This window comes from Cetorhinus maximus, chromosome 17 (assembly GCF_964194155.1).
Source record: "Cetorhinus maximus chromosome 17, sCetMax3.hap1.1, whole genome shotgun sequence".
Taxonomy (NCBI): domain Eukaryota; kingdom Metazoa; phylum Chordata; class Chondrichthyes; order Lamniformes; family Cetorhinidae; genus Cetorhinus; species Cetorhinus maximus.
Window position 1 is genome coordinate 77,642,909 of NC_135895.1, and position 13,416 is coordinate 77,656,324.

The 13,416-nt window shown below is 41.8% G+C and overlaps 1 protein-coding gene across 1 annotated transcript in view; it reads right to left on the reverse strand.

Moving 5' to 3' along the window:
* Positions 1-729: 729 nt before the first annotated feature.
* The window catches only part of LOC144692526 (xenotropic and polytropic retrovirus receptor 1 homolog), a 337,603-nt gene continuing 324,916 nt past the window's right edge, over positions 730-13,416 (reverse strand). Inside the window, exons 13-15 of the mRNA XM_078561491.1 lie at positions 9,476-9,615; positions 7,503-7,712; positions 730-2,853 (exon numbers count right to left, since the gene is read on the reverse strand). Coding sequence (XP_078417617.1) covers positions 2,793-2,853; positions 7,503-7,712; positions 9,476-9,615 — 411 coding nt within the window. The 3' untranslated portion in view covers positions 730-2,792. The remainder of the gene's footprint in view (positions 2,854-7,502; positions 7,713-9,475; positions 9,616-13,416) is intronic.

Here is a 13,416-nt window from a genome sequence, read left to right on the forward strand (position 1 = left end):
ATTAAAATTATCAAAGAAAAAATATAAAATGGTTCCCCAAAAGATATTTGGCCACCTGGACTTGATGTTCACTTTTTGTTTTTACATTTAGGTTTGAGTTGAGTCTCATTCATAATTAGACATTGGATTGAGCCCAACTACAAGATCAAATAGTGCACACTGCATTAATTCTGAATTAACTCTTGTATTGCTCCATCAAACCTCAACTCTGATGTTGGTTACAATACACACTGCATTTGCCTAACAAGGCATCATAAACAATGCAAGCACCCATCCATATTTCCTTGGCTAGCTTTCTCAAAGTAACATGGGTTCCCTTCTATCTCTGCCCCTTCTCATCACTTACAGGAACTTACACTGTCTACAACTTTTCAGCCCTCACTTGCCCTGTTGCTGAGCAATATGAAGCTTTGTCCAACATTCAGGCGAGGCTAGAATCACCAACATGACCTGCTTTGTTTGGGCAGTTGCCCCCCTGTTATTAAGTCTGCCCCACAATATAAACAGGTCAGATTCAACAATAACAGGAACTCATTCCATTATGGAAGTGCTTTCACTGGAAGTGGTCCCATAATATAAAAGGAGGCTACCAATGCTTGTACTGTGGAACTGCCCGAATCAGGTTTCCTGAGCTACCACACTCACAGAGAAGTTCACATTTGGCCTAGCTACCTTGTGTCCCCTTTTTCCCCTTCCTCTGTAGGCATTACAATATGACTGAATCACATCCATTTTCCGTACATTTTATTAACAGAAAGCAACAGGAATGTGAAATTCTGTATAAAACAAGCTACTGCTGCAAAACAAAATAGGAGTTAATATTGTGAATTTGTGCCAGTGAGAGAGATTTGTAAAGTATTTTTTTAAGCCATTATCTTGTCTATGAATGATTCATTCACCAAAAACTTTGATCATATCCAATGCTCACGCATTTGCTTCAACTTCCAGTTCTAAGTGATTGTGCTAAGTTATACTCTATTGTGAAGGTAGTCCTGCATCCAAGCGAGCCAAACTCAGAGCTCCTTTACACTGAAGTCTTCACCCATCCATTTGACATCTGCAGGAAATTGTAAACCACTGTTTAACCAGGCTCAGCCACGAGACATAAAGTTCTCCAACACAGAGTGAGACTTAATGTCCTTGCCCAGGCCTGCACTTACCTTGATCTCCTTTTTGTATGCCCAGGATCACGAGTTCTTTGTTACAATGGAGCCCTCTTAAGACTATGTCAGAAGACAGTCATTATTAGAAGGTACTTTCTGAATGTCCCAATCCAGCTAAATCAACTACATTAAAAAACAAAAATCCCTGTTAAGATCAGGTAGATGGAATGAATTCAGAACATGACAAGAGCGATCGATGAGCAATTCCCAACTTCACTATTACTAACTTTCACAGTGACATACATTAACAGTGAATTCTAAACCCTGAAGTGTGCAGCCGACCACTGGCACAGATAACAGGTGAATGTCCCTTTGAAACAACCCACTGCATTAAAATCCTTCCACTGATCTTGCTGTTGGCTGAATGAACTGGATCTTAAGGTGGCTCCACTGAAACATCCGCCCGTGGGTCTAAGTGTCACTTACACTGCCATGAGCCTAAATTACTGGAGAAACTCAGTGTGGCACTACCTCCGGAGAATGGGGAGGAAGGGCAGCTCTTGGAACGATGGCACTGATTGCTCCCTGAACGCACCGTTCCCGGGAAAATTCCTACCTCACCAATCAATATTCCACCCGCTATGACAGGCTGGGCATGTAGCAAGACAGCAACAGGATCTAGGAGTGATGCAAGGAAATGAAAGGCAAGTTTGACGGATTAAATGGTGGATTAAATTGATGTGCTGAGGGAATCCATTATTTGACATTCAAACTTTGGTCAAAAAAAATTAACAGATTATTCATGTGGAATTTCCTATGAAATTTCTATATAGTTTCTGGGATGTGTAAATTGTAAAGTTTCACTGATAGAAGAATTTGAAACTAAAAGTCATTTCTTTGTAACAGTCCTTGATACCACAGGCTGTAGATATGATTTATAAAGAATACAAACATATTTTGTGGCACTTGTAAAGTTTTTTTTGTTAAACCAGCCTGTCATAGGTAACTTGTGCCAGTGGAATATAGCCTGGTCGGTCTGTGTTGGATGCAGGACTTCTGTGTTTGACAGCTCTGCAGGAACATCCACCTAGAAAGCTTTGAAGTGCTCTTCATAAAGACTCTTTGCTTTCTTGCAAGACCGAAACACAAAAAATAAAGTTCAACAAACATTGACACTAACATCTGCTTCAACATACAGGACACAAGTTTCTTTCATAAATAATATGAACATTTACGATTGGAACAGAACAAATGCATATCAAAATGATTTTTTTAAAACACCATAACTTCACGTAGGAAGTACAATTAAGTGCACTTTCCCTGCAAGTGCAACCAGGGCCATGAGCTGGTCAGAAAGACTTGAAGAAACCAGTTTAAACCAGCTTAAACCAGCCCTAGCTATACTGAGCCTGAGAGAGAAGAAAAAAAACAAGACAAAACGAAAAGAAAACTGGTATCTTCCAGCACAGAGTTTGTTCTGTTTGATTCGATCCTTGTGGATATGTTTTGTTGTCGGTTGTAAAATTGTTCTTTACAACGCTTTTTTTTTTATAAATCGGTTTAAATCAATATATTAAAACAAAGGGGAAAAAATGGAATCGAGTCTGTTGCCACACATGGTGGCAGATTGTGTTCAGTGCCTGGTAGAACTGGAACGTGTGAAGGACAGTGACTGCTTGGTGCTGATTTTCATGTGTACACTTCATCATCTGTGTCTTCGATTAACACGGCTGCGTCCCGGGGCCTCACTCTGGGGGTGAGAAACAGGTCAATGTAAGAATTAACAGCCAGGATTCACAGTTTAAAATCAAATCACCTGCCTACCCGCACCCTGCTCTCCTGAACGTTCTGCATTCTCACAGAATTACAGAAAATTTACAGCATAGAAACAGGCCGTTCAGCCCACCTGGTCTATGCCAGAGTTTATGCTTCACATGAGTCTCCGCTTTTCATCTCACCCTGTCGGTATATCCTTCTATCCCTCATATACTTAGCTAACTTCCCTTTAAATGCATTCCATTTGATTCAACTACTCCATGTGGTAGTGAGTTCTACATTCTAACCACTCTCTGGGTAAGTAAGTTTATCCTGAATTCTTTACTGGATTTATTAGTGACCATCTTACATTTAATCACCCTTAATTTTGAACTTCCTCACAAGTGAAAACATCTTCTTATATCTACCCTGTCAAAACCCTTCATAATGTTATGACCTCTATCAGGTCACTTCCTAAAGAAAAAAAAGACCCTCCCTGTTGAGTCTTTCCTGATGGTTATTTATTTCCAGTTCTCGTATCATTCTTACAAATCTTTTTTGCATCCTCTCCAATGTCTCTGTATCCTTTTTCATATTAGGGAAGACCATATCTGTGCACAGTATTCCCAAATGTGTCTAAGTAAAGTTCTATATATTAGTTTAACATAACACCTCAGCTTTTGATTTCTATTTCTCTAGTCATGAACCCCAGTGCTTTGTCTGCAGCTTTTACAGCATTGGCTTGACTTTTGCCATGGGTTAAATGAACTCAGCTGCCCTTCTGTGCCTTTGCCCATAGAAAATTTACTCATTTGTGAAGGTAAACACACCAGGCTAGGCAGTCGAGGTGCTTAAAATGTTAAAAGTAGATGCAGAGAATCTATTTTTTCTGATGGGGAAGGGCACAGGCTTAGAATTTGTGTCAGGCTATCAGGATTGAAAGCAGGAAGTACTTTATCACACAAAGCAGTGAAAATCTAGAACTCTGTCCCCCAGTATGACTGTGGATGCTGGGAGTCAATTAAAATTTAGAAGACTGAAATAAACAGATTTCTGTTAAGTTAGGGAATTAAGGATTATGGAGCAAAAGTAGGTAAATGGGGATGAAGTACAGATCAGCCATGACCTAACACAGGGGTGTCAAACATATGGCTTGGAATACAGTTGCATCCTGCAGCATGCTGTACTTAAGGTGTTGTGAAATTAGCCTAAATGCTCTGGAGTTTAGAAGATGTGAGGTGATCTCATTGAAACATGTAAAATTCTTAGAGCTTGACAGTGTAGCCACTGGGAGGATGTTTCTCCTGGCTAGAAGTACAGAAATAGGGGGTCACTGTCTCAAACTAAGGGTCAGCCATTTAAGACTGAGATGAGGATTGTGGATCATTGGAATTCTCTACCCCAGGGAGCTGCAGATGCTCAGTCGTTGTGTATGTACAAGACAGCGATCGATAGGTTTTTGTATACTAAGAGAATTAAGAGATATGGGGATAGCACGGGGAGTGGGAGTTGAGATAGAAGATCAGCTGTTGAATGGCAGAGCAGGCTCGAAGAGCTGAATGGTCTACTTCTATTTCTTATGCCCGCCTGGGTGTTGCTTCTAACAGCTTTGTACAACTACACACCAGTGAAACCTGTGGATCTTACAACAGTGAAAGGTTGTTTCTACCGGTAGGTGAAAGTATGAGGAACAAGGGGAAGGCGGCCAAAGATTCTCACTGAGTTCAGGGAGTATCATAAGCGCCAATAAATGGAGGAATGAGACACAGGAGGGTGGAGTATGGGTTGGCAGCAGGTTGGTGCAGCTGGGAAGAGCACTCTTCCTTCTCCACACATGTTCTTCCCCCAAAGATGGATTGCATACCTATTTCTATCTCTTGTAGGTATCCAATAGCTCTTACTGAATGTGACCCAAGCTGAGTGCTGGAATATCAAATCAGGTCTGCCATGCATATAGAGTTTGACACCCCCGGGCGACTCAGATGATGGAACTGGCTCTAGGGGCTAAATAGTCTACTGTTGTTCCAAATGGGCAAGTACAACATGCGAGAGGTACTGATGGGATATTTTGGAGAATACAAGATACTCCAGCCGAGCGCATATGAGCAGGGCAATTTCAGACTACAGGGTTTTAAGGGGACGAGGAAAGTGATTTGATTACTAGGTTGTTTTGGTTTTCAGATCAGTCAATTTGAACTGGGCACAATGGGAAATTCTCTTCTTCTGAGTTGAGACAGTAAATATACATCCAGCAGTATGTTAAAACTGCCTGTGGACCAACAGTGTTTCAGGTTCTTATTTCAGCCTTAAGTCTTGCAGAGATATCACAATTTACAGTTCCACATATTAGATAAGGAGCCCATTTGGTAAGGAGCATTTCTGTGCCTGAAGGGTTCTCATTCACAAAGATAACAGTAATCAAAACAAATGGTTTCATTAAGGGACCTGCTTTCTCTTTTCATTGCCATTGCCTTTCTGAGGATGCCAGCTCCTTGCTCACCCAAAGTGAGCCCAGATAGTGGCAATCCTAGCAGAAGCACATAAACTGACAGGAAACATAGTAGGTCAAAGTCAAGAGGGCAAACTTCGACAATTGGCAGGATATTTCAATGCAACGGCATCACTAATCATGATCTCTCATGTTGTTCGCAAATCCTCACGCTTGGTAGGAGGAATCATTGAATAGCAATCAACAGTGGGAATTCTATCTATTTTCCCTTCCCTAACCTTGGAGTGCTGTGAACTTTAGATTTCTTATTGCCAGTCCTATGCACACACTAGAATCCATGCATTCCATATTCAGGATTACACTTCCCAGAAAAGTATTAAACTAGTACTTTCAACATACAATTTTGTTTTTTTAAAACAATAAATAAAAAGAGAACTTCAAGAAGTTTCTCAGCCCAAAAATGAGCACATCAAGCCTGTTCGGTAAGATACCTCTGAATAAATCATGTAAAAATGCTGGACAAAAAGATCAGTAGAAGAACTACTGCTGCAGTGCAGATTCCTATCATATGGTGTCAGTATGCTCTCTCAGTATAGCAAATGACTAAAGAAAGAACTCACATTTATATCGTGTCTTTCACAATTCATCCAAAGCACTTCACAGCCAATATGTACTTATGAAATGCGATGTTTTGAAATTTAAATAGCGTATTTCATGTCTCAATGCACTTAAGGGGAGGAAAGGTGCAATCAGAGAGAACAGTAACTTAAATTTATATAATCCTTTAAATGGATAAAATATACATGCCAAGGTGCATCACAAGGGCAATTTGATGCAAGGCGCAAGAAGAGATACGGGGTCAAATGACCAAAAGCTTGGTCAAGGAGGTAGGGTTTAAGGAGGAAAAGAGAGGTGGAGAGGTGTAGGAAAGGAATTCCATTGCCTACAGCCTTTGCAGCTAAAGGCATGGCCACCAATGGTGGAACAATTAAAATGGAGCATGCTCAAGAGACCAGAGGAGCGCAGATAGGGAATAGGATTGAGGGAGCAGGAGGTGAGCTTGGAAAGGATATGAGCAGAGATAGGAGAGAAATTAGAGAAGGATGCAAGGTTCAGGGCTAGGGGAGGAGCAGATCCTTAGGAGAGAAAGTTTGGCTTCGTGGGCTAAGGGAATGGAAGGAAGGGGCAAGGGCAGCTGATCAGATGGTCTCAATCTTAGTGACAAAGAAGTCCTTGAGCTTTGAAGGGAGTATTTAGGAGAGAGCAAAGTGGAGGACTGCAACAGGGAGCTCCACAGATAGGAACATAGTGACTAGAAGAGTGACAACGATTGTGGAGCAGGTAAAAAAGAGTAACCGTAGTTGGAATGTGGATTGATAAGAATAGCTGGAGGATGCTGTGGGAGTCTCAAATTAAAGGAGTGAAGTTCATTTGCTGGACCTGGGAAGCAATGGGACTTGGAAAGGACAGGGATGATGGGAGTACAGGACTTCGAGGTTGAAGATATGGGAGACGGTGTTGTGTATGTGTGTGATTTGTGGAGTATGGGGTCAGATAGGAGAGGTATGGAGAAGACAAGGATTCAATCTCCAGGGCTGTCACCTTTCCATCATTACACTGATAGCCCCTATCAAATGGGATCGGATGATCGTCTCCTTCAATCATGCACCATCTTGCCCGATTGCTGCTTTCCTACCACTTTTTTTTCCCACTTTCCCCTACCACTCAAACACTACAATCTTAAAAAAATTTATGGTGCAGGCTATCTGGCAGGTAAGCTACACGTGAATGGAGTACCAGAGCATGACAGTATCCGTGGTATTGTACTGCAGCCAGAGACAGTACCTTTTGGGCGGTGAAGATTAAATCTAAAATTCAATCATAAGAATACTGTGACTTCAGTTCTCTCTGGAGTCCTGACCAATGTTTATCCCTCAACAGCACCAAAAAAGGTTTTCTGGTCATTAAGTCATTGCTGTGTGTAAACTGGTTGCTGCGTCTCCTACATTACAACAGTGACCCTGCTTTAATTGGTTGGAAAACACATGCTGAGATTGTGAAAGGAGCAATATAAATGGAAGTTCATTCGTTGTTTACTGTGTTCTATAGAAGTGTTGCTTCTTTATCTTTTGAGTTTCCCTGGTGCTGCGACTGCCCTGCAGTTTGGGAGCGAGCTTCTTGAAATCAGTACGTACAGTGTTTTACGCAGAGAGATGCTGTAAGTGCGTTTCCACACTCTGTTTTTTTGGCGGTTCCGCACCCCATCCTCGAGGTCCATCATCTGCTCCAGGACAGTCTGGTCATCGGCATTGAGGGGTGCCACCGAGATATCACGTACAGCACGGAATTCACCACAGTTATTCAGGTGTTCATTTTCCAAACGGAAGAAATTCCACACAAACCGGCTGCAGGGAAACACAACTCGACGTTAGTGAGCAGTAGTGTAGTGATGGCAACCGTAAAACGCAAGGTGCTACAAAGTAACTTATGTTTTTGTTCAAATCTTTGAGCCCAGTCTTACCTGAAGTCAGCTGCAAAACCTAAAACCCTTAAAAACTGGCCCTAAGCTCCCTCACTCCACCCAGTGTGACAAGTCAGCACACAATAAATGTTTCAGCTTCTGGTATAACCAACCCTTTCACAAACAGTTCAACATTGTGCTGGTTGCTCTTGTAAAATTACATTCTGCCAACCTAAGTGTACAAACACTTAGTGTATTCCTGAATTTTAACAGACACTCGCTGCCTTTCAACCTGGGCTGTTTGCTCCCAGTTTAATCTCCAAGCCCTTTTCGCTAATTATAAGTGTAGGCACAAATTCTTGGGAGACCAAGCAGAAAGTTACTTATTTTCACATTAACAAGTATTTTAGAGATATGTTGAGAGATTAAAGTGTTCCTCACCCACCACTGGAACCCAACCCTGCCTCGCCTCTTCCGGTTTCTCCATCCTCCTCTGCACAATGTTGTCCTCCACAAAAACTTCAAACTCACATGTATGGCCACCACCCTCAACATCAGCATCGTACATGGTCACTTCCAGGATCTCCACTGCCAGTGTTGCTATTTCCTATCACTTCCTCATCATTTTTCTTCCCACCACATTCAAATCACCATTATCAGTATAAGGGCCCACATTGCTCCTGGCCACTCTTTTTCATAACATAAAAATAAAAATTGTGCTGATTTTGATAATGTTTGCAAGTTTTTCTACATGCTCCCTTTTTGTAGCTCTTACTATCTGCTTTGTCATCTTCTGTTACCCTTTGCATCTCCCCCAGTTGGCAGGATCTGCTATTTTTTGAATTTGTGTATGCTTTATCTTTTAGTTTTATTTTGTCTCTTAGCTCTTCAGTTGTCAATGGCTACTTTTTTTTACAAGTAGAGCTCTTGCTCTAGGGTACAAACTGGTTCTGCATCATATTAAATTCTTTTTTTAAACACCCCCCATTGATCTTCTGTCATTTTAACCATTAACAGATTTTCCCAGTTTATTGTGGACACTCTCTGTCTCACTCCATTGAAGTCAGCATTATCCAAGTCTAGAATCTTAGTAGCTGCTTCGTGTTTCATCTCGCTAAATGTTATATTGAACTTGATCACATTGTGTTCGCTGTTTGATAAACCTTCATGCACAGTTAGGCTATTAAATAAATCTGGCTCATTATTCATCACTAAATTTTGTATGGCCTCTTGTTGGCTCTAGGATATAGTGCTGTAGAAAATTATCATAAACATACTCAAGAAATTCACTGCCTCAGACAGGATCCTTACTGTGCTGCCAAATTACCCCCACCCCCTCCCCCACCTCACCAACTACTGTAGGATCGTCCTGGAAAACAAGAACAGCCCCAAACTCTGCTCCACCTCAAGATACCTAGTCTAATCTTCCTGCTTATACTCTCCATCCTCATCTCTGACATTCAATTCCAGGATCTCGTGGACTTCTTAGGGTTTTTTAAATCTCTGCTCCAGAAGCAAAATTATAGAATAGCTTTTTGCACCCTCATAAAACATCCTTCATCCGATACCCTTCTTGGCTGGCTTGATCCAAGCATACTAGGGTATGTTCCACACTGAGTTCAGTTAATGTTACTGCTAATTGTCCACATCACCCCCAAACCTAACTAAACATCAATTTATTCACTATATGGTTTTAAATTAAGTTACCGGAAGACCTCCAGCGGGGCCAGCACGGTGGAAATAATGTCTCCTGCTGAAGCAAATGTGCTCATTGAGGTGATGGAAATCTGCACAGTCCAAGCAAATCGCAAGATGACATCCTCTACTATGGCACAGTAGTAATAACTCTGTGAATAAAAGCAAGATATCAATCCCTTAGTATAATTTCAGGATATAATGGGATACAAGAGCAGGTCTGAATAAACTAATTTCCCTCTCTTTTCTTCCGAGCTCAAGTAGACCAGTAGCAGAGACAGCAGAGAACTTACTCTCAGTCCTCTCAAAATGTTCCTTAAATAACTAACAACAACTTGCATTCATATGGCAGCTTTGATACATTAAAACATTCCAGGGCTTTTCTATTGGAATATTATCAAACAACACGTGACATCAAGCCACATAAACTGATATTATGATAGAAAGGTTGGCCAAAGTAGATTTTCAGGAACATCTTAAAGTAGGGGAGGGAGGTGGAGAGGTTTGTGAAGGCAAATCCAGAGTTTAGGCCCTAGGCAACTGAAAACACGATCACTAATGGTGGGACAAAGGAAGTGGGGAACATGCAAGGTAACTCTCAGCTGGCGACAGGATGTGACAGCAATACTTATTATGTAATAACAACCGCAACTGAGAATCTGATTGACATCATAGTTGAAACCATATTTCCAATATTGCCTGGAAGAATTATGTCTCTCAGTCTATGCCATGACATTTATTACCATAACCAGAACCCTAGTGTTAGATTCAGGAAACTCCATTCAAGCTTGGATTTGGTGCTACATATACACCAAGTCTTCACTTTAAATTGCCCTACTTAAAATCGTTTCGTTTTAATGTTTATTCTTTTCGGCCCTTTCTTTGAGTTACATCACCATTTTCGGTTTTACATCATCTACACTCTGGCCCCACCACCCCTGCACTGAACTCTGAGCCAGCCACAGCCACCATGTTCTAATGCTGCAGCTGCTGCCGCAGTCACCAGAGGCCCATATTGCGGGGAGAGTGCAAGGCCTGAGATCCCAAGAGCAAAAGCGCAAGGCAAGGACAGGAAGCAGCTGGCCGCTGATCGGATGATGAACTGAGTAACCTGGGGCAGGGAGGGGGACCGAGGTTTCTGGCTCCTTTCTGCTGCTGCTGCCACCACTACCCCCCACGGCTCCATCCAAGACACCCCCTGGGACAGGGGTTCAACCCTTACAAATGGTCAGGAAGGGATCCAGGCTCTGTAGAGAGAAACAGAGACAGACTGAGAAAGGAGAGGGACAGACTGGGAAAGGAGAGAAACAGAGACAGGCTGGGAAAGGAGAGAGAGGGACAGAGTGGAATAGGAGAGACACAAAGGCAGACAAATGGGAAAGGAGCGAGCGAGGGAGCGAGAGATGGCGAGAGAGAGAGAGAGCGAGAGAGAGAGCGAGGGCAAGAGAGAGAGACACACAGTGAGAAAGGAGAGAGAGAGAGAGAGAGACAGGGACAGAGTAGGAAAGGAAGGCAAGCAAAAAGTTGAGCCGAGTTTCAGGAGTGCTGTTGTTGAGACACAGGAGCTACTCAGGGCTTGTCTGGGTGATTTACCATCATCTAATTTGAATTTATACAGTATTTCTGTTATATTCAGTGATTTATTTTATTTTGCAAGTTATCCTAGTTAGGAATGCACAGTGCTGCACATGTACAGTACAGCGTTTCAACTTGTGCATTGGTTTTTCCGGGCAAGAAATATCCGAAGGAACCTAATTCCAGCTTTAACATTGATTCCTATGGGAACCCACGATTAAAGTTGTTTCACTTGAAGTCACGATTTTCAGGAATGCAACCAACTTACAGTGATGACTTACTGAACTATGGAGCTTTTCCAATGATAAGCATTAGTGTCTCAAATGTTGGCTGAAGATAAAATTAACAACTTGCAATAATATGCCTTTAAAGTAGTAAGACATTACAGAGACAGGGGTGTCAAAATTTCACACCAAACCACCAATGTTCCTTCTAATTATTTTGTTTTGCGTGGCCTATTCATTTAAGTGCACGGATCCTTTAAATTCTTTTGTGAGGACATGCACAAACAGTAAATTAAAGAGGTCAACTTATGCTTGGCTTGTGCAAGACTTCTGGGTTGTTGTGTGGTTTTATAGCTTAGAATAAACATTGCAAGCTATGCAAGGAGATACAAGGACAGATGATCAAAAGCATGGAAAAACAGGTAGGTTTTAAGTAACACCATAACAGGAGAGCAGAGGTAGAGAGGAGGGGCAGTTTAGGGAGGGAATTACATGTTTTAGGGCCTAGGCAGCTGAAGACACAGCCACCAATGGTAGAGTGATGAAAATTGGGGATGCATAAGAGACCAGATTGAAGATAGAAAAGGTTCTTATTGCTGGTCAAAGCCCCTAGTTATGGGTACTTATGGAGATGTGGAGGTTCAATACAATAATGCATCAAGGGTTGTATCATAACCTGATGGAAGACATGACTATACCTGAAGACCTTTCTAAAGATGAAAAGGCTACTTTCGCAGATGTTTTTAGAATGTGCGCACTGGTTGAGGGTGTAGAAGCACATCGGTTGCAGAGGTGCAAAACACGTATCAGGAAAGAAAGAAATAGTCTTTCAACAGGAATCAAAAAGATCCAGGTGCGTACGCTGGCAAGTGGCCAGAAATGGATGATAATATGTTCTGTTAGTGTGATACGACTTAGGGCCAAAACAGCAGCCCAGGGATGGAGGTGTCTCATTCTTATGAGAACACAACTCCTATTAAGCAGAAGTGGCCCAGTTCCTTGATTACTGTGACAACATGAGTGCATACTAAGGAGCCTGAAGGGTTATGCACATTGTTTAAATTCATGCTCCCATTTACTCTCAACCACATGGAGTGGTTGACACAAATAACACAGATGCATCTAAAGAGAAGCTCGGAAATACATGAGAAAGGAAGAGAAAGCTATGCTGGTAGGGTGAGGTGAAGTAAGGTGGTTAGAAGCTCATGTAGAGCACAAATATCGGCATAGGGAAGTTGGATTGAGTGGTCGACTCTTTCCTGTAAAATTCTATGTTCTTAGTTCATCTTATGGATATGAGTAGGTCCTGGTGCTGTGATTTGGGATATATTCGCCACTAAAGCAACCTCGTCACTATAGCCTTTTCCAAACCTCCAAGCTCATGATATTTAACCAGAGCATGCATGTAGTGGGAGCAGGACTGCCAGGGCCTAGGCACTATAGGTTGGACATCATGGCTATAAGGCAACTTCTACATAAACATATTTACTGAGAAGTCGTGCTCAAATGAAGGTCAATGACTTCTGCCTGCACTTGCTGACATTGCTCAATAAAATTTTACCATTAAATGTGGGATGTACAAAAGCATCCCTTCAATTCTTCAATTCTCAGAGGAATTGAAGGGATGAATGGTACAAAGATAGGAGGGAGAGTCATCAACAACATCCACTATGCCGACGACTCTGTACTTATAACAATAAATGAAGAAGTTTTGCCAAAATTAATCGGTACGGTCGTAAAGGAAAGCGGTAGATATGGGCTTACACCCAACTGCAAGAAAACGTACACTACGTTAATGATAAAGAAAAAGGGCATCTTGGTTTGCAACATCACAGTAAACGGAAGCAAGTTAGAACACGTTAATCAATTCAACTATCCAGGAAACACAATAACATCCAATGTCAAAAACAGTACTGAAATATGAAAAAGGATTGAACAAGCCAGAAGTGTTTTTACAAAATTAAGCAACATTCTAAGAAATGTCAGCTTGAGTCTAGAAATGAGAATCTGTATACTAAAACATTATGTGCAGAGAGGGATACAGTTGTCGTTTTGAGTCCGTATGATCCTTCATCAGAACTAAGACATATAGAAATGAGATGAAATACAACCTGGTAGAAGGGGGTGGGACAGGAGAGCTCGATAGGGGGCCAG